A 23347-nucleotide genomic window follows, 5' to 3' on the forward strand; every position below is an offset into this window, starting at 1 on the left:
GAGGAGGAAGAAAAAAAAAGAGCAGGGTGTGCCTATAAAATATGAAATATGTGTATGAAAGTCTCATACCTGAGGTGGTTTAATTGAAACTTTCACTCGGAGTGAAACAAACGAAACCACACGCCATGGTCGTGGAGTTTCCTGTGAGTCGGGGAGTGCGCACAGAGAATCCGAGCAGTACAGTACATAGGAAATGACTCATAGGAGTTGAACTGCTAGCGTGGGTGTGTGCGCTATTAAAACAAGGCGCAGACTCCTCCGTATGACTCACTCTGATGCTCGCTTTTCCATGCTGAAAACCAGCACGGATTGTTAATCAGATGAACTTTCGGGAATTGTGTAGCCGACAGCGAGCAGCTTTTTACGCGCAGACATCATGGCTTCGAACGCTCTTTGCGCGCTGTGCGGACTTATTATAGCGGCTGTGACCAGTCTCCACGGCGTGAGCGCACAGAAAAGTAAGTATGAGAAGTTTATTTTTCTAAAAAAAAAAAACCTTCATGTGGAATTAATTATTTGTCAAGAAGCTAGTTTAACACAGTGTTGATTCTTGTGTTTTCACTCCTAAGTTTTAATTCACAAGCGGTTGTTTCCTTGTTTTTTTCTGTGAACATGGGTCAGGATCTGGTGGTCTTCTCTTTTAGTGGAGTCAGATAGCGGCTGTGCTTACAGAGCCGCTTCCTTTACCAGCTGCATTTCTCACCGGTTCCGCATTCCGATTGCCTTATTTCACCCCATCTCTCCGTGCCCCTTGGTGAAAAGGACAGGCCACATGGAAATAGTGCACCGCTTGTGTCCGCTTTATGCACAAAGACTCATTTTTAGTGTCTCAGAAAAAACAACAACAAGAGAGAGAGAGAGAGAGAGCTTTTGACTTTGTTTCCACAGCCCTCTGAAGTTTGGACTCCATCCCAGTGGAGAACACCAGACTCAGATTGCACCGAGAACATAAAATCTTGAATAATTAAACCGGCTACAGACCATTTCCTCCGGCATTAATGTGACCAAATGCACTTTTAACGAAGTAAACTCAAAACACGTTTTATGTGAAGTCAATCTGTGTGAAACTTTCTCTACATCTGGACATCAGCTGTTGATCCACCCACCCCCTTCCAGTTCATGACAAAATACAGCACCCCCACGCCCAAAGACGCCCTTTGTCAGACTAGGTGCTGACTTGCCAAGGTCCTCTGATTAAGGAGGACGAAAAATGGCTCTAAACTCACCAGGTTTTTACAAGCTGAACCACAAGAAACACCTGTGGTAGTAAAAAAGTCATTCATAAATGTGGAAAAGAGCAATTTCTTTCTAAATCTTCTAGTTCAGCTCAGGGCACATGGTTGAAATATTGGGATGGGGTTGATCAGCAGTTTCAGGTTGTTGTCTGATGTGTGCAACAAAAGCTGCAACTCAGGTTTCGGGTTTTTTTTTTTTTTCCCTCGCAGAGGTCAACCAGCAGTCAAGGTTCAGTTCCTTCCAGTTAACTGTTTGAACTCTGCCGCTGGAATCCGGCTGAATGATGTAGGGCTGAAATCATCGGGAGAAATGCTTACAAGGAGTGTGACACATTTTTACTGTGACCATGGCTGTAAAATGAGTCAGTGCAGCTCTGCAGGCAGGCTGGCTGGCTGGACGGAGAGTCTCTGAGGGCCTGAGCATGTGGCTGTAATAGAACCGGAGAGTTCCAGGTCAAAATGCCTCAAACATGACTTTTGGAGCAGGTGGCTTTTTTTTGGCTGAAGCTGGTTTCATAATGACCTGTGCTGAGGAATTCATACGACTCATATAGTTCTGGAATTCAGAGTTAACTCTCGATTCCCTCTGGCTGTTGCTGATGAGTCAAACCAAGTGAATCTAAATTATTTCCCAAGTAAGGTTCAGTTTGCATGAGTGGATGTGAGCCATCGTGTGCTACGTGACCAGTCGATTTAGTACTACACTTCCTTTAAGATGTGGAATTCATGAGGAGGAAAGTTGAAATTTAAAGGTCCCATATGTGGAAAATTCATTGTTACTGTGTTTTGTGGTTGTTGTAAAACAGGAGATCTAAAATAAAAGCTGTTAAGATGTGAAGGTGTTTACTTTCCTGAAAATGTGAAAGAAACACTGAGGGGACATGTGAGACTTTAAATGAAATGCTAAAAAAAAGTGGCACAGTATGGGACCTTTAACCTGCTTCAGAACTTTTGGGTCTTTCGGACCCCAGGCCGTTTGGTTTAGGTGACAGGTATTGTTGGAGAGGAACATTTGTCATGCATTTGGAACCAAAAATACTTATCAGAAAGTTTATTTAACATAGTATAAAAGTCTATAACGAATAGCAACAAATATTTTGCACATATTCTTTCTTGGGGTCCAATGGACTCCGAAAGACCTTCTATGTATGGCAACATGAAAGTCCTGAATAGGGTTTAGCAGCAGAGGCAGAAATATCCCAAATTTTAGTTCCAAGTTTCTCACATTTTCTATAACTGCAAACAAACACCAGCATCTCTTGTTAGAGCCTCAGAACCTCTGAAATACTTAAATATTTCAGATTTCAAGCTTGCAAAACATACATTCAGTTACATATTAAATTTTTATTTTTTGGAAAACAGCTATTTTAATACTAGACTGTTTAATTCGTTGTGATATAATTGTTTGAGGCTCATTAAACTGTCAAATTGAGGAGTTCATTTGCAAAAACAGATAACTCCATCTTCACAAACCTTCAGAAAACCCACCTTTCCATCATCTACCTGAGACAATATCAATCAAACTTAAGTTATCTCTATTGTTGTCATTTCTACTGAGTCAAATCCACTCAACTTAAGTTTGATTGATTTTTATCTCAAGCAAACAACAACAAAAAAAAAGTCTGAAAAAAAACAAAAAAAAAGGAACCACCTGATGAAAAAAAACAACTCAACTATTAAATATTTCTCAAGGATTAGAGAAAGTCCTGAATGTGAATGTAATGTCATCGACTTATATTTCCACCTTTGACTTTTTTTTTGCGACCCACTGGAGGGGCCTGAACCTTATGTTGAAAACCACTAGATTAAGCTGTGAAACTAGCTCCAGCTTGAGAGCCACAACAGTACATTTGCAGTACATATTATTCCATCAAGAACCACCATATCTGTATATAATAACACATCAGAGGGGCCATTTTTCTTAATGAGCATGATTATGTTATTTTTCTTTGACATGTTGCTTATGGAATCCACAAACATAAGGCTCTGAATGCAGGGCTCTTACTTGTGATGCAGAGCCTTTACGGTGAATTCCTTCCTTACCACCACTGCATGTCACTGCTGCACAGCTCCACACGCAATCATACACAACGGGCTAAAAATGCTGCGATGCGATGGTCCTCTGTACCACAGAGTTCATTTTCATTTCTGACTTCATATCCACAGACCCATTTCCCTGCAAATCCTGCCTGGCGCGGTGCAGTTTCTGTTTTACCACCTTTTGAAGTGTCACAATATTAGTTACCTGGTATTGTTGACACCGTTTCCCACACGGTCGTTCAACCGCTTTGGTTTACGTCAGACTCACCTCTGTGATAGTTTTGTTTTTACTGTCAGTGATGATTAAGGCTGCCGGTTTGAGCATGAAAATTACCACTAATGATGATTCACTCTGTTCTTGTTAAAATTGTGGACGACAAAGAATTTTTCTATGCAAATACGTGCTGGGAAGGAAGAAGGATTGTTGTCATTTTATCTATCAAGTATCTCTGTTTCCTTGTTGCATTATCTGCAATGCTGTCATGTCTGGTATTGTTTTAGTATTTGATTGACTTTGTGTTGGGATATTGTGTTTTCCACTTTCTGCTTGACATGACATGACCTTCGGTGGGGTTTCAGTGCATTCGTGCCTTTTAACCAAAGCCAGGATGTTAAGCCTGCAGAGAAAAACACGCACAATCAAACCACTGAAGCAGCCTCTACACTCAGTCTGCCGCCGGCCGGTCTTAACTCAGTCACATCTTCGTCCCTTCCTTATCATCTGGGAAGTGCACTGCTTTAATTGTTCAGCTGTTCTGGCAGCCGTAAAAAGAGACGAAGCTTTCCGTTGACGTCCACAGAGGGAGACATTTTCTGTCCAAGCTAAACCGCCAACCGTCTTTCTCTCACACACGCACCGTTTTGGGGTTTTATTCTCTGGAAGTCGCACATGTACGCAGCAGCAAAACATTTCAAAGGAAGCGCGGCGTGAGAACACATCCTGCCGTTCACGTACGACCTGCCTGTTCATGCGCACACGGTGACTCAGTGGTTCTCAGTGATGGTGTTCGTGTGCATCAGCGGTCGCACCTGAAGGAATTTCCCAAGTTTGTTTTGTAAAAAGAAAAGAGAAAGAGAAAAGAAAAAGTCAAGCATCTTTTTCACACCGTATCAGCTGATCTCACAATAACATCTCCTGCAAGTCAACTGGCCCTATATGAAGAGTTCATTTGCAAAAACAGAGAACTCCATATTGTCAGAAAACTATTTTTTGTTGTTGCTTGCTTGAGATAGAATCAATCAAACTGAAGTTGACTCTAGTAGAAATGACATGACAAAAATAACTTCTCAGATAGACGATGGAAAAGTGGGTTCTCTGAAGGTTTGTGAAGATCTGTTTTTGGCAAATGAACTCTTTATATTTAATTACTGGTTTCAGAATAGTCAGTCAGTTCCTCAAATGTATGTGGAAAAAAAAAAAAAGAAGTATCACCACTGCTTTATTGTATTTTCTAAGCTCACAGTGTTTATTACTTAACACATCATGACAAAATGTTTTCCTGTAAAATGTTTTTTATCACGACTAAGAGAAGCTGCTCTTCTGTGTGCAGGTCAGTGTGGCAGCTCGGAGTTTTGGAACTCAGACTTGGATGTCTGCGTTCCCTGTGCCTCATGCAAGCAGTACCCAAAGACTCCATCCTGCAACACATGTAAGACACCACATCACACCAGAGTTGACCTGCAGCTGTTGAAAACTAACTGTGGTTTAATGTAAAGTACTCTCAGTTTGTGTTTCTCGTGTACAACAGTTACATCCTCCCACAGCCACAGAGCTGAGCATCTGATTTTCCAAAGAATAAATTCAGATTTCTTAACAACTGAAAGACAAAATAGTAACACAGATGGTAGCCAGAATCGTTTTCTCAATATAGAGAACCAAGATTCTGAAGTTTTTTGTCATGTATGTTTATATATATTTATATTTCCCTTCAATACTTTCAACAAAGTTTTGCTTGTGTTTTTACAAGAAGCAACAGGTACCACACAACTAATGCTAAGCTATCAGCTAATGTTAGCTTACTAGTTAGCTGAACTGTGACTCGCAAAATACAGGTTAAAAAAAACAACTAAATATACTGAATGAAAAACTGAAGAACAGACTTTGTAGAGTGAATCTTTCATAGTGTGTTTCCAGTTCATGAATATTGGTTTCCCAAAACTCTTTAGTTTATCTGGTCATACAAAAAACACAAAATCTGAAACACAAGGCTCAAGAGTGAAAGAATTAACTTAGCTTTTTAAATGTACACAGTGCCAGCCTACACTTTACTATGTCTCTATCTTGACTGACATATTGTCAGTTATCAAAACTGCAGTTCCATGAATGACCACTTGAGCGAGTCGATCACCATAGACCCCCATGTTAAAACGCCCAACTTTACAGCACAAACAAACATGTTTACAGCCTTGCCCAAAACAAGATTTTGGTCTCTATAGCTAATTTTTCCTTCTATGACAACTGTACGAGGGACGACTTTATTATGTAATGAACCTTTTATATTATATTAAGGCTTAAAGTTTTAAATAACTAAAGGCATGACGGCTTTGACAGGTGAGTGTTGTTAATAACCCACCTCTGCTCTACTCCCTCTCCACCTCTTTGCTCATTTCTGGAATAGCTGGGATTTAGGAAGAGTCTAATTACACTTAAATATCATTATCACTTTATGTACAGTCTGTGGTTGCCAGTCAGAAGGTAGTCATGCCCAAAAAACACCCTTACTTATCATTTACTCTAATGGGACCATAATTTACTCAGTGAACCTCATGCTATAATTATTGACACCTGAAACTAGACATTGAGGCCATAAACACATTAGGAAAATGTTTTCTGGGATAACAAATCTGGTGAGAAATCAGGGAACTTTGTCATAGACTTCTGTTCAATGTGGCTTCTAGTTTGCAATGAGAGGAGTCGCCCCCTGCTGGCTGTTAGAAAGACAGCAGGTTTAAGGCACTCATGCATTTCAGAGCTGGAGTCGACAGTACATTGATTTTTCATATAGCAAAGATATATATTACAAACAGAAAAGTCTTTAAACATTCTGTAAATACTGTCAGAATAGTGATAAATGCTATTAAATCCCCTGAGTTTTCTGCTCAGCTCTGTGACTCATATGTGACTGTCCTCTGAGCTGTAACTCATGAATTCATCGGTGCTCTTTCTCTCTGTGTCGTGGTTGAAGTTCCTCTTGTCCTGTAATGTGTTATCATTTAACAGGTAAATCTGTCGAGGAGACGCCTGATGTGTGGAAACTGGCGGCTATCACCAGTTTCTCGGTGCTGGCTGTTGTGCTGGTTGGTGCTGCGTTGATCATCGGGGTCATGGTGCATCGACGCAAATCACACAAACGACCTCTACGTGGTAAGACCTGCAAGAAGGATGGATCTTCTGTGATATGACACAATTTTTCCTCCACGCCTTACTGTATGGGTGCTTTTGTTGTAAAGAGTTTTGACATGAATGTATCAGACGTGACAGAATGTAAACCTGATTTCTGTGACAACACTGGAGTAAGAAACTCTATTTGTGTTGCATTCACTGCTAACTGGGATGATTTGTGAATTTCAGGGACTACTCTGGGGTTAAGTAATTCTCTAAAAATTGTTTAGTGTCCCTGGTGTAAAGTAGTTCTTGTTAAATGTGAGCACACTGTGTGCTGTGCTTTTTTTTCTTTTTTCCTTTTTTTATTTGCTATGACGACTCTGCAGCTGTGTCACAAACCATCAGAACAGAATCTTAACTTGCTGACTGTTCACCGGTATTGAGAAACGACAGGCTCTTTTTCATCGAAGCTACTTTAAGGCGTCACGGCAGGAAAAACACAGATGTATACAATTACATTATTGATGGCTGAAGTTGATTTGTCTGTGTGTTGTCAGGGACTCGGTAATAATGAATAACAGAAGCTGTCAGTGATGTTATTAGGAACACCTGTGCTGTCCTACGATGACAGATGCGCGATGGGAAAAAGGTTTATTACGGGCAATTTAGGAAAGCGATCGCTTTGGGGATGGGAAAATGGTTAATGTTTTTTCTTGATTTCTTTACAGAACCCATTGAAGAAACGGCGGGGCCACTTTATCAAGCTTAAACAGCTCAGTGAGTATCGCTTTCACTTCGTCAGAATAAGGATTGACTAATATATGAATCTGAATGAAAAGCTGATCAGTTGGAAAGCTTGATTTGACTTGACCCTCTGAACCCCAAGAGGCTTGTCATCTTTTAAAACAACAACAAAAACTCTTTAATTGCACCATTTATCAGAGCAAATCTAAAAAAATAAAAAACTTTCTGGTGGTTCTTGAACTGATCATGTGTGATGAGCAGCTCCAAATCCATCCATCCATCATTCATTTTATTCTGTTTCTCATTTAAAAATCAGTTTGATCAAACCAAATTTCGTCAAAAACAAAAACTTGTGCACTTCCTGGCACAACCACGAAGCTCTTAGTGACTCAGTTACAACCAACAGTCACAATAAAATAAATCTTTTTTAAAATTCAGCTGAACTGCAGGCTGTGTTTACGCAGAGCAGACAGGAGACATGCATGGAAACAACTTAAAGATGGAAGTAATGGAAGAGATATAGCAAAAGAGTCACTATTTTTGTTGTACATGTTGATTCCAACTTTTAGAAATGTTTGTAAAATAAATAATCTGTAAAAATGAAATGTTCCGTTTTTCTTTTTTTCATGATTTATCTTTGTTGTGCTGCACAAAACACATTTTTGGGTTCTTTCTATTTCTAGCCATGATTGTGCTGTTTCCATAGAGGTGCTTATTATCGTGAAAAATGGAAAAATGAGCCCACAGAGATGAAAATATCACAACAACAACAACAACAACAACAACAACAACTCAGAAACTGCTTGAGGTTCAGAGGGTCAATTTATTTTTAAACAACGTGGCTCAGTTTGTAGGCAGTGTCAAAGGGCATCTCAATAAATGCATTTTTTTTCCTACAATTACACATTTACACCCATTTGCTCTCTTTGTTATGACTCACGTTCTATAATTTTACTAAAAATCATTTACAGGTACAATGCTGTAACGTTCCTCCATCTGGCAACACGGTTCAGTTTTTTGAAGTGTGTTAGAACATCAGTGACACACATTAACCTACACAGAGCTGATTCTAGTGTGTTTAAGTGTTTTCATGCTGTTGCACGGAGGCGACAGATGACATTTCAAATGAAAACTGAATCCATGATATTCTTAAAATGTTTTGGGAAAAGACAATTATTCACATCAGACGAGTTCATCAGATTAAAAAGAAACCCTCCCACAAATTTACATTCTAAAAATGAACAAAAAAAAGTAGCTGTTGGTTGTTGTTTGTAAAAAGCGAGTGCATTTAAGTAGTTTTTTTGTAGTTAATCACAAGAAATGCCTTGGTCTTAATAAATAACCACTTCAAATCAAGCATCAGCAGCTTCGATCCAAGAAACTAAACAGTCCAAACCGGTCTGACACTAATCATAACACACTGATTGTTACAAATGTGACTCTAATTTTAAATGTGAATACTTGAGCATGATGTAACTGAAATCCCTGTCACGGCCCCCACAGCCTCATCTTCTTCTGGAAACAGATGTGACAGAACCGCGGAGCGACTGATTACGAGCCAGGCGGAGGAACCTCTGGACGATGAACTGTAGACTCTGACTGCAGGGTGAACCCCGGCCACAATTGGACCGTTTTAATTTATTAGACTGTTCGGTGGAGAGACGGGTTCAGTTCTCACCGTGGGCTCAGCCGTGACCACGGGACTTGCAGAGAGCCACTCTCCCACCGCTGTAGGAATAGTAACAGCATTATACTAGTGGTATCATCTTTAGAAACCGTGTGCCTTTATACTCCAATCCATTTTGATCTGGAAGACCTTTGCGGGTTTTTCGGATGTTTGATTCAAAAAATCTGATACAGTCCAAGCTCCTGTATTGTGCTGTTTTCCAGCAGGACTCCAGTGAATGTAACACAGCTACAGCCGCCAGCTGGGCTGCAGTTTGAGCCCCTGCTATTCAGCGGGGTTAGACGGGGTCTACGTGCTGGTCATTTACAACAACAGCCTCTGAAAGATAAATCACATGTGAGTAAGACATACTGTTTGGCACATTAAGGCCATTTGAATGTAGCTACTTCTAGGTGAAATGTATTCCAGCCTTGCCAGTACCTCCATGTACCTGTTCTTTTAGTAGCCCGATAAAGCTGTTGATTAAGGGAGCAAACCGTACTCATGCACTGTTACCAGGTTTCCTGAGACCAACACGGACCGCTCACTGCAGGTCTTTACAATATTGTCTTGTCTGTTTTTTTTTTCGTGTTACTAAGTTTTAGGAGTTTCGTCTGTTCCGATCCCCCCCCTCTGAATTCACAACGCCGTCCGAGCGCTCGCAGGACAGGATGCTTGAAACACTAGACTCACGATCCCAAACTGCTAACACGTGGGAATGTTGCGAGGAATGTACTGTAGTGAAGAAAATTACAGACACCGACAGTGTTTTAGGTGGAGCTTCGCGCTGCTCGCTGAGTCGGACCTGCGAGGATCTTTTTTTTTTTTTTTTCGAGCCACAACAAAAGCATGTTTTGCGATTGTGGAGTCTGTTTGTAATTTCAACCGGAACCATCGAGAACCACGGTGGACAGGGTTGTTGTTTTCCACTTTTCTTGTAGAGTGTTTTTTCCTTCATCAAACTGCCACCATTCAACACATGGGTCCTCAGAACTCTTGTGATGTTTTGTCCCTGACAAAGTTTCGGGTCGTGTTTTTGATCTGTCTGCTTGTCCTCTTCCTCCAAATCGGGGAATCATCTATCATACAGATACTTTTTTCCTTGTAGATGTTTATATTATTTATTTTTAAGTATCTTGCAGTGTCAACTGTGAGGAACAAGCACATTTTTTTTTTTAAAGGGACTCCAGTGAAGATTTTGTTTTAAACTTCCACCAGGCCAGCCATCGATGTTACTGAGCAATAACTAACATTTCTATGCTTATCTCTCTTTGCCTTCTATTTCCTTTTTTTTGTATTTACTGTACATGCACTGGCTTCTTTTCTTATAAACTGCTTTGTGTAGCAAATGTATTTTCACAATAAAACTGACAACTTTCATGAGTGCTGCAAGTGTTGCTACAAAAGCTGCTTCAACTTCTGCATCTCAATAATAAAAAAAAAATAGCATACGGGGAAAATATGAAACAAACACACTGTGTTTTCCAAGTCTTTTAATTAATTTCAACTATTTTTTAAATAATATTCTTAAATTCTGAACTAAATTCTAACAAAGAAGTAAAAATCTACGCTTCAGAGTGACAAAATAGTTATATAAATATGAATTAAATATTAGGCAGATACTTCAGAGCGCTGGAAATCCAAGAAATCAGAACGTGTGTTATATGCTTTTTTTTTGTTTATTATTATTATTATTATTACACAATAGCTAATCTAGCAGTTTTCTCCAGCAGAAGAAAATCTTGCCGCCAATCCAAATGTACAGAGATCCAACCAAACACTTTCATTCCAATATTTACAGAACTCTGAGGTTAAAACACAATATCAGGCTGTGATAGTGACCGATGACGGGAGGAGTGTTAAGTGCCGAAGGAGAAGAGAACATTGTACAAAAATAAGTCCGTTTTAACTCCAATGTGCATGTGTGTGTTTTTTTTTTTCACAGGTTAGCATGGCATAAGAAAATATGTTCCAGTGAATTCAAAACACAAGATTTGAAATAACAAACGTGGCACACGGATGGTTTCTCGCACTCGATGTAAGACTAAACAAATGAGATGTACTCCGATCATGCACCTAAACGATACTTTGAGCATATTGCTTTAATATGTTACAACCCGCAAAACTAGCTGAGGTGAATTATCGAGCAGCCGGCTTGATGCTCGTCGACGCGGCGACGAGCAACGGCAGGCTGAGTTATTATAGACTTTCTGTCCTCCTTAGGCTACAAGTGTCATCTACATGTGTGCAAATATAAATCTGAAAACAACAAACTGCAACCGCGTTACAGAGGCCTCCGCGGATTACAAAGTAAGAACCTTAAAACCCGATGCTTCACCCTTCCTATGCGTTTTACAATATAACTGAGTTTGTGTGATTACAGTGTATTCTCTACAATTAAGCTGCATGAGGCATTAAGTAGCAGTTGTTAGGTAGGCAGGGCTTTCGAGGTATTTCATACTTCTGACCAGTGCCAAACATATTCATACATGAAACACAAATGTCTAAAGCATGAACAAAAAAAAAAAAGAATTCTTGGATTGTTATAAAAACAAAGGCCATGATTTCTGATTTGTGAAAAGAAACCACTGAAGGGACGACAGGCACGTTAAACAAAAAATAAACCCGAGAATCAATAATTGCACATTTTTCACACAGAATGAAGTGGCTCATGAACTTGTACGGTGAAGACGAAGCTGGTTTGTCCTTGTAAATAAAGATCTGTTATGTCTGTGCTTGGCAGAAATGAGGCTTTTTTTTTGCCACATCTATACTTGTGTGATTCATTTAGAGCATTTCAGAGGGAAACAAAAAGCAAAAAGGAACCGCTTTCATGTCACCGATGTTTTTATCGACTGCTTTAAGACGTTTTTGCTGTTTGTGATCGACGAGATGCACAGATGTGGAGATAAATTAGAGGGGAAAAAAAACCCAAAACAGCATAAAATCAATGGTTTACAGTATGAAAAGTTCAGTGAGGAGAGGAGGTTTGTTCACATTAAACTGCTACAATCGACTTACATCTTAGGCACTGGCACTTCAACGTAACTGATGCTCCTCAAAAGGTTTGAGATGGATTACAGCGTGCACAGCCGGTGGAGCTGCAGCTAAATGTTGAGTGACTCTAACAACCGTAACATGACCTAAATCATTAAAAAAAAAAGTGTTGAAATGGCACGACTGGGAACAAACAAACAAACAAAAAAAGCTCAGTTCAGAAACCGCTTCACACGTCAGGTATGTTCCTTTTGAAGGTTTGACCTGAGTGCCGCCAGTAACACACACCGTCCTCGGCTCCTTCTTTTCTCTGCCCGTTGTAACTGAGAGCTAACGAGTTACAAATCAACTGATGAGGAGTTCCTTAAAGGCTACATCTGTAAATTTCTCTTGGAGATGAATAAAGTATCTATCTATCTATCTATGAGTTTTAGAAGACAGGTTTTTTTTTTTGTTTGTTTTTTTTAACAACATTCATAGAAAGTTTTTCTAATAAAATATGCACAAAAAATCAACAGGAATAAATTAATAAATACATCCATTTTAGCATACAATGTCACTCAGCGTGAACTCGAATATTATTAGCAGTACACCTATTTACTTGATAATATGGTTTTAGAAACTTTGCCACTGACCTTCGTACACACCCAGAGGTATTTGAAAAATAACAGGCTTGCCCTATTTGAAATCCCAACAGAAGGTGAGCAGTCCTTCAACACTGACGGCAAAGTTAACAAAAGGATTCGGAGATAAATATAGTTTGTATATTTTGTTTCCTAAGGAACTTACAGAGGCACTGAACACAATTATACATAGCAAGAGTTAGAACAGTACTGTCTTACAAAAACATGAAATCAGCGTTAATGTTCTGGAGTGGACCTGCGCTGCACTTCTCTGGTCACTTTGGTTGGTTGGTTTGTCGTTGAGGAATGCACAGAGATTAATGTTTTCATCGCCTGCACTGTTTTTCGGGGATCCTGTGTGTTCGTGGAAAACATTCAGGCTTTATTAAAAGCTGACCGCTGAACCCTCAGGAGACTTTTTTTCAGTGACGTCTCCATCTGTTGTGGAGGTAAGACTGGAAGTCAGTAATGAAATGTGCATCTCTTCAAAAGGAGCTTCTGTCAGGACCAAGGAGCACTTTCTGAAAAAACAAAAATACTGTTTTACAATTATTGATAGAGGGATAAATAACTGACAGGACCACGTGTCCTTCTCTCCTGTATGCTCTGTAGTACTTCTTCAAAGGAAAGAGCCCATGTCCAGGTCCATAAATGCATTAGCATCCATGCTAAATGAAGAGTCGTAAGTCTGGTTGCTCTGGTGCATCTTCTGATGGTGCCTCAGGTTGGACTTGCTGGAAAAGCTCTTGTCGCACAGCATGCAGGCGAAGGGCTTCTCTTTGGTGTGTATCCTTCGGTGGCATATGAGCTGAGTGGACACACGGAACGCCTTTCCACACTCCAGGCACTGGTAGCGCTTGGGCTCCGTGTGGATGCGTCGGTGGTTCTTGAGAGCCATCAGGTTGGTGAACTCCTTCTGGCAGACGGAGCAGAAGAAGGAGCCTGTTTTGTGGCTGTTCTTGTGGTTGAGGAGGGAGCCGGCGTGGCGGTAAGTTCGGCCGCAGTGCTCGCAGACGTGGCCCTTCTCCTCTGTGGCGGAAATGTCGTTACTCTTCTGTGAATTAGCGATGCTTTCTGGAATATGGGACAAAGGAGGTGGAACCTGGTTGTGCACCCCACCCATCCCCAGAGACTGATCTATTCCTGAGTCCCAGCAGAGGGTGTTATGTATGGGTTCGCTTTGCTGATAGGGGCCCTGAGCCGCGTGGTGCATGTCGTGGTGCTCCTGGTAGCTGGCCGTGTTGGGAAAGCTCTGCTGGCAGAGGCTGCAGACCACAGCAGTGCGGTCCTTCGAGTGCACCTCCATGTGGCTCTGCAGGTGTGCGACCAGACAGAAGGTCTTGCCGCACTCGGGGCAGCAGTGACGCCTCATCTGGGAGTGTATCTGCAGGGTGAGAGGGTCGGGAAATGTCTGGAGACACAAGGTGCAGTGGTGGAGGTTGTCGGAGTGGGTCTTTTTGTGGTTGAGGAGGGAGCCAGCGTGGCGGTAGGAGCGGCCACACAGGTCACACCTGCAGCAGGGACAAGCTCATAGTCAGTCCCAGTTGGACACTGCAACTCCCATCATTTAAAACAATGATTTATAAAACTATCAGTGGCTAATATGTACGGAGAGAGATGAAAAACTAATTTCTCTCTGTAATAAAATATGTAATGGTGGCACTGTTTTCAAGCTGGTGTAAACATATATCAAGCATTTCTGTAATACAAATTCTAGTCACTTAAAAGCCAACGTAAATGCAGGTATTGCAAATTTGGAAAACAAATAAGGCAAAAAGACTCACATGAAGCACTTGTCTCCTCTGTCTGACGGCTGCACCCCAGATCGTGTGGCGTTCTCCTGACCTCTGTGGCAGCGGTGCCTCTTCAGGCCAGACCTGCCCTGGAAGCTCTTTCCACACGCAGGACAGCTGAAGTGACTCACCACCCGACTGTGGACCCTCTGGTGGTTGTGTAGGATGCTGGCGAGGCGAAAGGCCTTGCCACATGTGAGGCACACATACTTTTTCTTCTGTGTGTGTATGCGAGTGTGATTGCGTAAAGCCATGGGGTTAGTGAAGGGCTTCGAGCAGAAGCTGCAACTGAAGTGTCCTGTCTTGTGGGTGTTTTTGTGGTTTAACAGCGAGCCTGCATGGCGGTAGCTGCGATTACATATGTTGCACGTGAAGGGCCGCTCCTCTTTGCTTGGAGATGTGTTTGATTGTGCATCCCTGCTGCCTGAAGGCCCATCACAGGTGTGGGCTGCCAGTTGGTCGACTGAGGGAAAGGCCTGCTTACATTCCTTACACTTAAAGGCTCGAGACTTTAGGGCTCTCCTGGCTCTGGCCCCATCCTTTCTGAGGTCTGCGCAGACATGAGCTAATAGCTGCTTCTTTCCTCTAAAACCTTTTCCACAGTTTTGGCAAGAGTGTTTTTTAAACGCAAAGTGGGTGCGCATGTGGTTCTTCATTGCTAACTGATTCGAGTAAGTGTTGTTACAAACAGAGCAGTAATATTCACCTGTTTTATGTGAGTTTCTGTGGTTGACTAAACTTCCTGCGTGGCGATACGTACGCCCACACTGGTCACATGCAAAAGGCCGCTGCTCGTCTGTGTCCTCTGATTTCACTGAGGTCTCCAAATTTGTTTGCACTGCCTTTCCTTCAGCCAGTTGCTTGCAGTGCCGAGTAGGTGTAAAAGCCTGATTGGCATTTGAAGTTAAGGACTGCATTCCTCCAGCTGACCTGGTCCCATTCATCTGCATGAGGGCCTGGATCTGGTTGTTAAGTTCCTGGATTTTGGCTTGGTTCTCTTTGTGCCTTCGCAGGTGATTCAAAAGCTGCTTCTGGATTTTGAAGGCTTTCCCACACTCATGGCAAGTATGCCTGGGGGAGGAGACGAGGCATATAGTTAAATTTGTGTTTGCAAAACAGGGAACAGTCTACACAGGGAGCAAAGCCATGATGGCAAAACATAACTGTGAATCAAACAACATTAAAAAATATATATATTTTTTTCTTTTTGCCAACAATCATTAATAATTTGCAACATGTCTATAAAATATAAAAAATTTCACATGTACTAATGATGTGTATTTGTGTTCGAACTGACCTTTTAATATCGAAGTGGGACCTCTGATGGTTCTTAAGGGCCAACAGGTTGTAGAAGCGTTTCTGGCAGACGAGACATCTGAACACACCTGTTTTGTGGGACTTTTTATGGTTGAGGAGGGAGCCAGCGTGTCTGTATGAGCGCCCACACTGATCGCATTTGTACTGACGATCCCCAGTATCAACAGTTTCTCTGATGAGACTCGTGTCTTCATGCTGGGTTATGTCATTTACTTTCACGTCCTCTTTACTGGGTTCCATCTCCTCTTTCCTCTCGGCTGTGCAGTCATGGTTTGAAAGATGGTGGTAACTAGTACAGAAGATGCCACAGGTGCCACAGATGATACTCTCGGTTTCCTCCTTGCTTTCAGAAACATCACTGCTCATATGTAAATGGTTCATGTTGTCCACCTGGTCCTTGTTGTGTAGAAGCTGATGATTCACCAAGTCCTGCCTATTAGCAAAACTTTCCCCACATGTACTACAGATCATCATCTCACCTGGATCTTCATCTTTCACTTCTTCATGGGAGGACATTGAAGAAGGCCCTGAGCTTGCAGGAGTACCATGTGACTGTGTGTGTCCTCGGAGATGACTCCTGAGAGCCCTCATGCTGGTGTAGCTGTTGCCACATATAGAGCACTGATACAGATCTCCATCATCATCTTCCTCATCGGTGTCATCGTCGTCTCTGTCCTCATTCAGCTGATCATTGCTCACATTTTCATGGAAATTCTGCTCAAAGTAACTTTGGTCGTGGCTACCATTAACAACATACTCTACATCACTTCCTGGATTCACAATGGCACCGAGACCATTACTGGCTTGGAGGTTTAAACTGCTGTCATAGTCACCACCAGTAGTGTTATGTTGCTGCTGTAGCAGTGGGCAGCTGTGAGACTTAATCCCTGCAATATCTGCAAACGTCTCACCACAGTCTGCACACATGTGCCTTTGCATCATGTGTTCGTTGTGAGGTAGATGCACAGTCATATCCTGGGAAAAGTCCTGATTAAACTGCTCATGATACAGCTCTCCATTGCTGTGGTCAAGTCCATTCTCTTGATCCAAACCAAGTGCAGGGTGATCATTGTCCTCTTCCTCCTCCTCATCATCTTGGGAGGAGAAGCAGCCCTGCTGGTTGTCCAGAGTCAGAGGCTCTGAAGAGAGCCAGTCTCCCTCAGAGTTGAGGTGATAAGATGACGGCTGAGCTTTGTGGAGACGTAGATGACTTTTGAGGGCGGCGAGGTGAGGATAACTCTTTCTGCATATGGAGCACTGGTAAATCCCGACCTGATGTGACCTTTTGTGGTTGATGAGGCTCCCAGAGTGCCTGTAGCTTTTGCCACAGATCTGACACTTGAAGGGACGCTCATCAGAATCTACAGTTGAAGTCTCTTCTGTTTCAGTTGCATTGCCAGTACTTTGTGCAGGCATCAGGGTAGGACTGAGAGTGTTTGTGTGTTCTCCCTGAGTGCTGTTGGAAGATGGAGTTTGATTACTGGAGCATTCTGAGTACATATGGCCATTGCTTCTCATCTTCTCTTGTGGGGGATCAAAGCCTCCGTGATTATCTATCGATGACACTGAAGACATATTGTTTATGGGAGATGCATAAAAATTTGACTCAGGTGAAGCAATACTGTTGTCATATGATACACTGTGGTTCTCTGACAATGTATCTTGAAGCCCAAATGACAGAGATGAAGAGTTGTGCATTTGAATGTGTTCCTCAAACTCATGGTTGTTGGGGAAAAGTACCTGACACAAATGACAAAAGTTTACTGGAGCATCCTGGCTCTGAGGTGAAAACTGGTCCACTGGTGTGTCTGTGTACGACTCAGCAGGCGAATTGAGGTCTGTCCCGCTTCTTGTCTTATGAGTTCTCTGGTGGCTGTAGAGGGCAGCCATGTTGTTGAAGAGCTTGAAACACACTGTGCACTCAAACATTCCCACCTGGTGAGTCTTTTTATGATTCGTCAGACTTCGATGGTGAATGTATGATTTGTCACATATATCACATCTGAATGGTCGCCCTGCTGCATCATCACTGCTTTCATTATATGTAGCCTCTGTCTTGTCCTCAGATGGGCTATTTTCTGTAGAACTACCAACACTGGCTGACTGCTCATTAAGATGATGTGGATGATCATTTTCAACTTCACTTTCATCTTCATGTGTGGAAAATTCCACGTCTGCCTTCCTATATGACTGCTTCTTCCCTCGCCTGAACACATGAACCCTCTCATGTGTAGCCAGCTGTGTTGCCAGACGAAAAGATTTTCCACATTCAGCACAAGAGTACTTTTTTAGGGAAGTGTGGCTCCGGAGATGACTCTTGAGGGCCAAAGCATTCGAATTTTCTTTACCACATATGTTACACTGAAAAGAACCCACTTCGTGAGTCTTCTTGTGGTTAGCCAGGCTACCAGCATGCCTATAGCCCCGTCCGCATTCATCACATTTATATTTGCGTTCTTCCTCTTCTTGCAAATGAGCGTCCATATGTTCCAGCAGATCGGGCATATTGTGACATACCATGCCACACTGTTTGCAGGGAAACCCCGTTGCCCTGCCAGAATCTTGCATTGCCATTGCAAGACAATGATTGAATGAAGTGCACCAGACACAATGCGTGTGAGTATGCAGGACAGAAATGCATTAGATGCCTTTCTTGTCCTTATAAAAAGAAATCAGTTCTTTTCAATAAGCTCCAAGGAATGTCCAGGGCAGCAACCCCACTTAAAATGTTGACAACCACATCCACACAAAGGGACTTGAGTTTGGGGAAAGCAGGCAAAGTGAGCTGTTGAGGACAAAAGAGACGCCAGTTAGAGCTGTGGTCAACACATTAACAATGTATGAATCAGTATTCAGCTTCATGCAGTAAGTATTCTATACATTATACGATGCTGCAGATAACTTTTTACGTTTATCCAAGAAATGAGCTTCATAGATTTAGTTTGCTCTTTGATCATCACAATAAAAAATAGCTAACGTAAGCTGGACCCGTTTAAGTTCTGTAACAACAGTAAATATCCCATATTTTTTGTTGATCCTTCATCTAAGTCAGTCAGAGTAAATACATTTTAGAGGGAAAAAGGTTTCATTGTATGTTAGATAGCCACCATCAAGCACTGACTTATTAGCTAGCAAGAAACAGCCCAACGTGTTTTGCTACATCTCTGCACCAGCAGGCTAACTGAACTCGCTATGTCAATAAACCGAGAGAGCAACGCCTCTCTCACTACAAATGCGTCGCCACAGCAAACACAAAAGTCTCCAGGATTATAAACAAAACCACAATGAACACACGTGCCCTCATTAGGCTTTCAGGAAGAGCGACGTGTTCATTTCGAAGAAGAACAGTTAGCTAACGTTGGCGAGCTACCAGCTAGCAGCATCATGGCTAGCTAAACAAACATTGCACCAAAACGCCAATAAGTCGCTTAAAATGCGGAATTACAGCGTCAGCACATGCGTATATTTCAATACCTGAAGCGGCACCGATTCCATGCAAGCCCCGACGATAATTCTTCATTCATTATTTCTAAAACGTTATCTTTATGTAAAGGGCAATCCCCTTTTTTCCAATTGTCTTTTTTTCTTCCATCCCCATTTCCACATTGCTCTTGTTGCTAGGAAACAGGAAATGTGCAGCAGAGAAATACTTCCCTCTGAGAAGCAACTCGGCGGGGTGAAGCTGCTAACCTCACCATACGTGGCGGTTAAATAATCAAAACAACAGAAAGTGAAAGCAAGTAAAAAGCAACAACTTACGCGTTTATGTTAAAACGCCGCTGCTGGCTTCTAGAAAACACGTGAAGTAACTTACATCGGCGGCTTCAGACAGCTAGCTTAGCTTGCGTTGCTAGCTCTGCCTTTGAGTTATAAACGCTGAAGATTATCTGCGCAGCAACTATTTTTCCAGTATGACAGATAACCCGCTAACTTTATTAAATACTATCTGGTTTTAACAGTGTTTTTTTATTTTTAATAATTGCCCTATGATGATATTTTACATTTTAAACGTATTAAATTGTTGCACACTTGGCTTGCCGAGAGCTGTCGTCATCATGGTCCTAGAGCCGTCCCCCATCCTGCAGCCAGTCAACAGCAATCACCGCGTCTCACAGTAAACGCAGCCGTGTACCCTGACATTGTGGACCAACTATTAATGCCCCGACTGCGGTAAGAACCACCTTTTCTTCTCTACTGCACTGATTTTAGCCAAATCCGTCCCGTATATGTCATGATGGTGATGACACTGTCGAGTGAATTGCTGCAGCCGGTCCTAAAGCCAGCCATTTTGAGTTAGTAAAAATGTTTAGCGAGCAAGCTAGCAAAAAGGAATACGTACTTATCGTGTCCGGCTGCCCTCAGCACCATCACACTGACTCCTGATCTAGGATCTGGGTCTCCGCTCGGGCACATGTCAGGCATTCAAGCACTGTGATCCCTGACATTGCATCGGCAACTTCCTCTGGCATCAAAGCGGTTAGCTTATTGTCCCTGAGGTCCTAATGCCAGCCATTTTGTGATTAAATGCACACCCACATATTTCTGTTCTTATGTGACTGGATTATTCTGATTTTTTTCTGGTTCATCATCATCCTCAGTCACTGAAGATCTGCTCTGCACATTCATAACTGTCAAACGACTTTAGCTTAATGACTGTGGAACAATATAATGCTGCTACTAGTGATCTGCTTATTTAAATAGTTATTACAAAGGTGTCTTTTTTTTTTTTTTTTTAAATCTCTTTTCAGATATTAAGATGGCCTCTCCTCAGCCTGGCAGTCCACCTCTTGCAGAGCAATACACCCCTCCTGCGCAGGAGGATGAAGAGAGTCAACATGATGAAGAAGTGGCGAGGGATCAGCCTGCGAAAAAGCGCGGCAGAGGCAGGCCTCCAAAAGCCAAGTCCCTCTTCAAATGCTCTGCTTGCACAGAGGCTTTCAAGAGTCTGTCAGCTCTGCGGAGCCACAAGCTCTCAGCACATGCGAAGGAACGTCAGCAGCAGCACCCTTGCTCTGAGTGCAGTAAGACATTCTCAAGCAAGGCTCAACTCTCAAAGCATGAGCGCACTCACTCGGCCCAGCGCCCCTTCCAGTGTCCTGACTGTCACAAGGCGTACAAGACACCCACAGAACTACGCAATCATAGCCGCTCTCACACTGGAGAGAAACCTTTTGTATGCACAGAGTGTGGTAAAGCCTTCATGCAGGCTATATGCCTGAGGATCCACATGACACAGCACAGTGGGGAGCGTCCTTACTCTTGCCGCCAGTGCTCTAAGAGCTACCCCACGCTGTCCAAGCTGAAGGTGCACATGCGCTCGCACACCGGAGAGAAACCGTACTTCTGTGCCGAGTGCGGGAAGAGTTTCGCCGATCCCTCGGTGTTCCGAAAACACAGGAGGAACCACCAGGGACATCGGCCGTACGCCTGCGACGAGTGTGGAAAAACATACACAGAACTGAAGGACCTGAAAAACCATGAGCGCTCCCACACAGGAGAGAAACCGTACCTGTGCTCAGACTGTGGCAAGGCTTTCTCACGCTCCTCCTCTCTCGCCTGCCATCAACGCATTCACTCCCAGAATAAACCGTATCAGTGCGAGCAGTGCGGCAAAGGCTTCACTCAGCTGTCCTCCTACCAGTCTCATCTCCGCACTCACTCCGGTGAGAAGCCGTTCCTCTGCCCACAGTGTGGCAAGATGTTTTCCGACCCGTCCAGCTTTCGCCGCCACCAGCGGGCTCACCTGGGTTTCAAGCCTTATCCCTGCGATAAGTGCTCCAAGAGGTTCCGGCAGCCGGCTGATCTGGCCGTGCACGAACGCGTTCACTCTGGAGAGCGACCCTACAAATGCCAGAGCTGCGACAAGGCCTTCGTTGCATCCTGGGATCTGCGGCGTCACATGCTCGTCCACACCGGTCTGAGGCCCTTTTCATGCACTGAGTGTGACAAGTCGTTTGCTGAGCGCTCCAGCCTCAACAAGCACCGCCGTGTGCACTCTGGAGAGAGGCCCTTCAAATGTGAGGAGTGTCTGAAATCATTTGTTGTATCCTCAAGCCTGCGCAAACATGAAAGAACTCATCTAGCTGAGCAGTCTGAGCAGCAGCAGCAGCAACAACAACAACAACAACAACAACAACAGCAACAACAACAGGAGACGGAGGCTGGATCAGCCTCAGGCTTCACTGCCCACACAACCCTCCCTCAGTTCTCCTGTACACACTGTGATGCTACATTTGGTACCTGGGATGAAGTTCAGGCCCACGAAAATCTTCACTCCATTGACTCTGCTCCTTCATCTATCACCAAAATTGTGCCCTTGGGATCGCACGTCTGTGAAACCTGCCATGCAGAGTTTGCGCAGCTGGCAGATTTGCAGGAGCACGAGAAGCAGCATCCCAAGCCGAGGCCACATGTCTGCAGCAGCTGTGGCAAAGGCTTCCTTAACAAATCTGGACTGCGTAAACACCAGAAGATCCACTCCACCAGCAAACCTCACAGCTGCCCCCACTGTGGCAAAGCTTTTCTGTTCGCCGCCTACCTTCGCAAGCACTTACGGACTCATGCAGCAGCAGCCACACAGCTCAGCGACATAAACATTATTCACACGGACCCTCTCCCCTCTCCTCCTCCCCCCAGCGAGGTCTCTCCCTCCACCGTGGAACCCAGCGCCATATCTCTGACCGTTCCAGTGACCGTTCCTGTGACCGCTTTTCAGACTCTTCCAGAGTACTTAGTCAAAGAAGAGGGACTTTAAACTTTTTTAACATTTTGTTATTTTAATTTTTAGCCGGCGTCCTTCAATCTTTTTAGATGATGGGTCAGATTTTTTCAAAATAACCTTTAAAAAGTTCTACATAGAGTCTGTTTCATGTGAGCTGTTAGCAGTCGGCCATTGTTTTATACTGCCGTTACATATATATGAGAAATGTTTCATATGACTGTTTTAAAATATGTACTTTACTATGAGTATTGCACTCTATGAAATTGTCTTTATCTGTTGTAATATCTTCATAACAGTTCAGTGTGGCAAACACACACTATAAACCAATCACTGTAAATCATCAAACTAATCAATACCTTTAAGGTAAACATGTCTTTATACTACGTCTTTAACTGCAGCTTGTCTTAATTATTATTTTTTGCATACTTTCAATCTACATTTTGTTGAAATGAACAATTTGTAGCTGTGTAATTATTAGTATTGTCTGATTGTTATAAAAATGTCAAGTAAGAAACAAGTCAGTGACATTACAGAATAATAAATCAAATGAATTACAGTTTTATACCAATAAAATGTGTAAAAACTGGTAATGTTCGATGATTTTTTCCCCCTTTTCTGTTCTTGTGAAACTTGTATTTTGCATTTTTCTTTATTGCTGAGGAGGGAGATGTGCAGACGCATAATTTGGTGAGAAGCTGTAACACGTACATCTGATGATGACACTTTTTTTTTCGAACACATAAAAGACTGAATGCAAAGTGAAAGCGGTTGTGTTCCATTAGCGGGCTGCTACTCTTAAAGGTAACCTCTGGAGTGTTGCATATGTCTCCTTGAAACACGGTAAGGTTCAGACGCACAGACGGAGCTGTATGCATTTTCTGTGACA

The 23347-nt window shown here is 42.7% G+C and overlaps 3 protein-coding genes across 5 annotated transcripts; 2 read left to right on the plus strand and 1 right to left on the minus strand.

The window, feature by feature from the left end:
- Positions 1-132: 132 nt before the first annotated feature.
- On the plus strand, positions 133-10390 carry si:rp71-1c10.7 (tumor necrosis factor receptor superfamily member 12A). The gene is made up of 5 exons (XM_008303706.1): positions 133-458; positions 4826-4924; positions 6496-6639; positions 7329-7377; positions 8848-10390. The coding sequence occupies exons 1-4, from the start codon at positions 377-379 to the stop codon at positions 7367-7369; spliced, it is 366 nt and encodes a 121-aa protein (XP_008301928.1). The 5' UTR covers positions 133-376; the 3' UTR covers positions 7370-7377; positions 8848-10390.
- A 2367-nt stretch (positions 10391-12757) lies between these two features.
- Positions 12758-20157, minus strand: znf646 (zinc finger protein 646). Of its 2 annotated transcripts, none has more exons than XM_008303711.1 (4): positions 20080-20157; positions 15721-18525; positions 14415-15494; positions 12758-14141 (listed from the first exon to the last, which is right to left on the minus strand). In XM_008303711.1, exons 2-4 carry the CDS (start codon positions 18312-18314, stop codon positions 13250-13252), a joined length of 4566 nt encoding a protein of 1521 aa, XP_008301933.1. In that variant the 5' UTR covers positions 18315-18525; positions 20080-20157; the 3' UTR covers positions 12758-13249. The 2 variants fall into 2 exon arrangements, with proteins under 2 accessions (XP_008301933.1, XP_008301932.1); XM_008303710.1 differs by lacking the exon at positions 20080-20157 and adding an exon at positions 19215-19333.
- On the plus strand, positions 19333-23055 carry znf668 (zinc finger protein 668). 2 transcript variants are annotated; one of them, XM_008303707.1, is made up of 2 exons: positions 19333-19910; positions 20489-23055. In XM_008303707.1, the coding sequence occupies exon 2, from the start codon at positions 20497-20499 to the stop codon at positions 22492-22494; it is 1998 nt and encodes a 665-aa protein (XP_008301929.1). In that variant the 5' UTR covers positions 19333-19910; positions 20489-20496; the 3' UTR covers positions 22495-23055. The 2 variants fall into 2 exon arrangements, with proteins under 2 accessions (XP_008301929.1, XP_008301930.1); XM_008303708.1 differs by lacking the exon at positions 19333-19910 and adding an exon at positions 20195-20216.
- The last annotated feature ends 292 nt before the right edge of the window (positions 23056-23347 follow it).

This window comes from Stegastes partitus, unplaced genomic scaffold (assembly GCF_000690725.1).
Source record: "Stegastes partitus isolate 25-593 unplaced genomic scaffold, Stegastes_partitus-1.0.2 Scaffold2052, whole genome shotgun sequence".
NCBI classification, from domain to species: domain Eukaryota; kingdom Metazoa; phylum Chordata; class Actinopteri; family Pomacentridae; genus Stegastes; species Stegastes partitus.

Excerpts from the sequence above, each read along its gene's own strand:
- si:rp71-1c10.7 (XM_008303706.1), top strand. The coding sequence starts at position 377 with ATGGCTTCGAACGCTCTTTGCGCGCTGTGCGGACTTATTATAGCGGCT. Across the intron at positions 459-4,825 it reads CGGCGTGAGCGCACAGAAAA|GTCAGTGTGGCAGCTCGGAG; the intron begins GTAAGTATGAGA and ends TTCTGTGTGCAG. Across the intron at positions 4,925-6,495 it reads GACTCCATCCTGCAACACAT|GTAAATCTGTCGAGGAGACG; the intron begins GTAAGACACCAC and ends ATCATTTAACAG.
- znf646 (XM_008303711.1), bottom strand. The coding sequence starts at position 18,314 with ATGGCAATGCAAGATTCTGGCAGGGCAACGGGGTTTCCCTGCAAACAG. Across the intron at positions 15,495-15,720 it reads TCCCACTTCGATATTAAAAG|GCATACTTGCCATGAGTGTG; the intron begins GTCAGTTCGAAC and ends CTCCTCCCCCAG. Across the intron at positions 14,142-14,414 it reads AGAGGAGACAAGTGCTTCAT|GTGTGACCTGTGTGGCCGCT; the intron begins GTGAGTCTTTTT and ends TCCCTGCTGCAG.
- znf668 (XM_008303707.1), top strand. The coding sequence starts at position 20,497 with ATGGCCTCTCCTCAGCCTGGCAGTCCACCTCTTGCAGAGCAATACACC.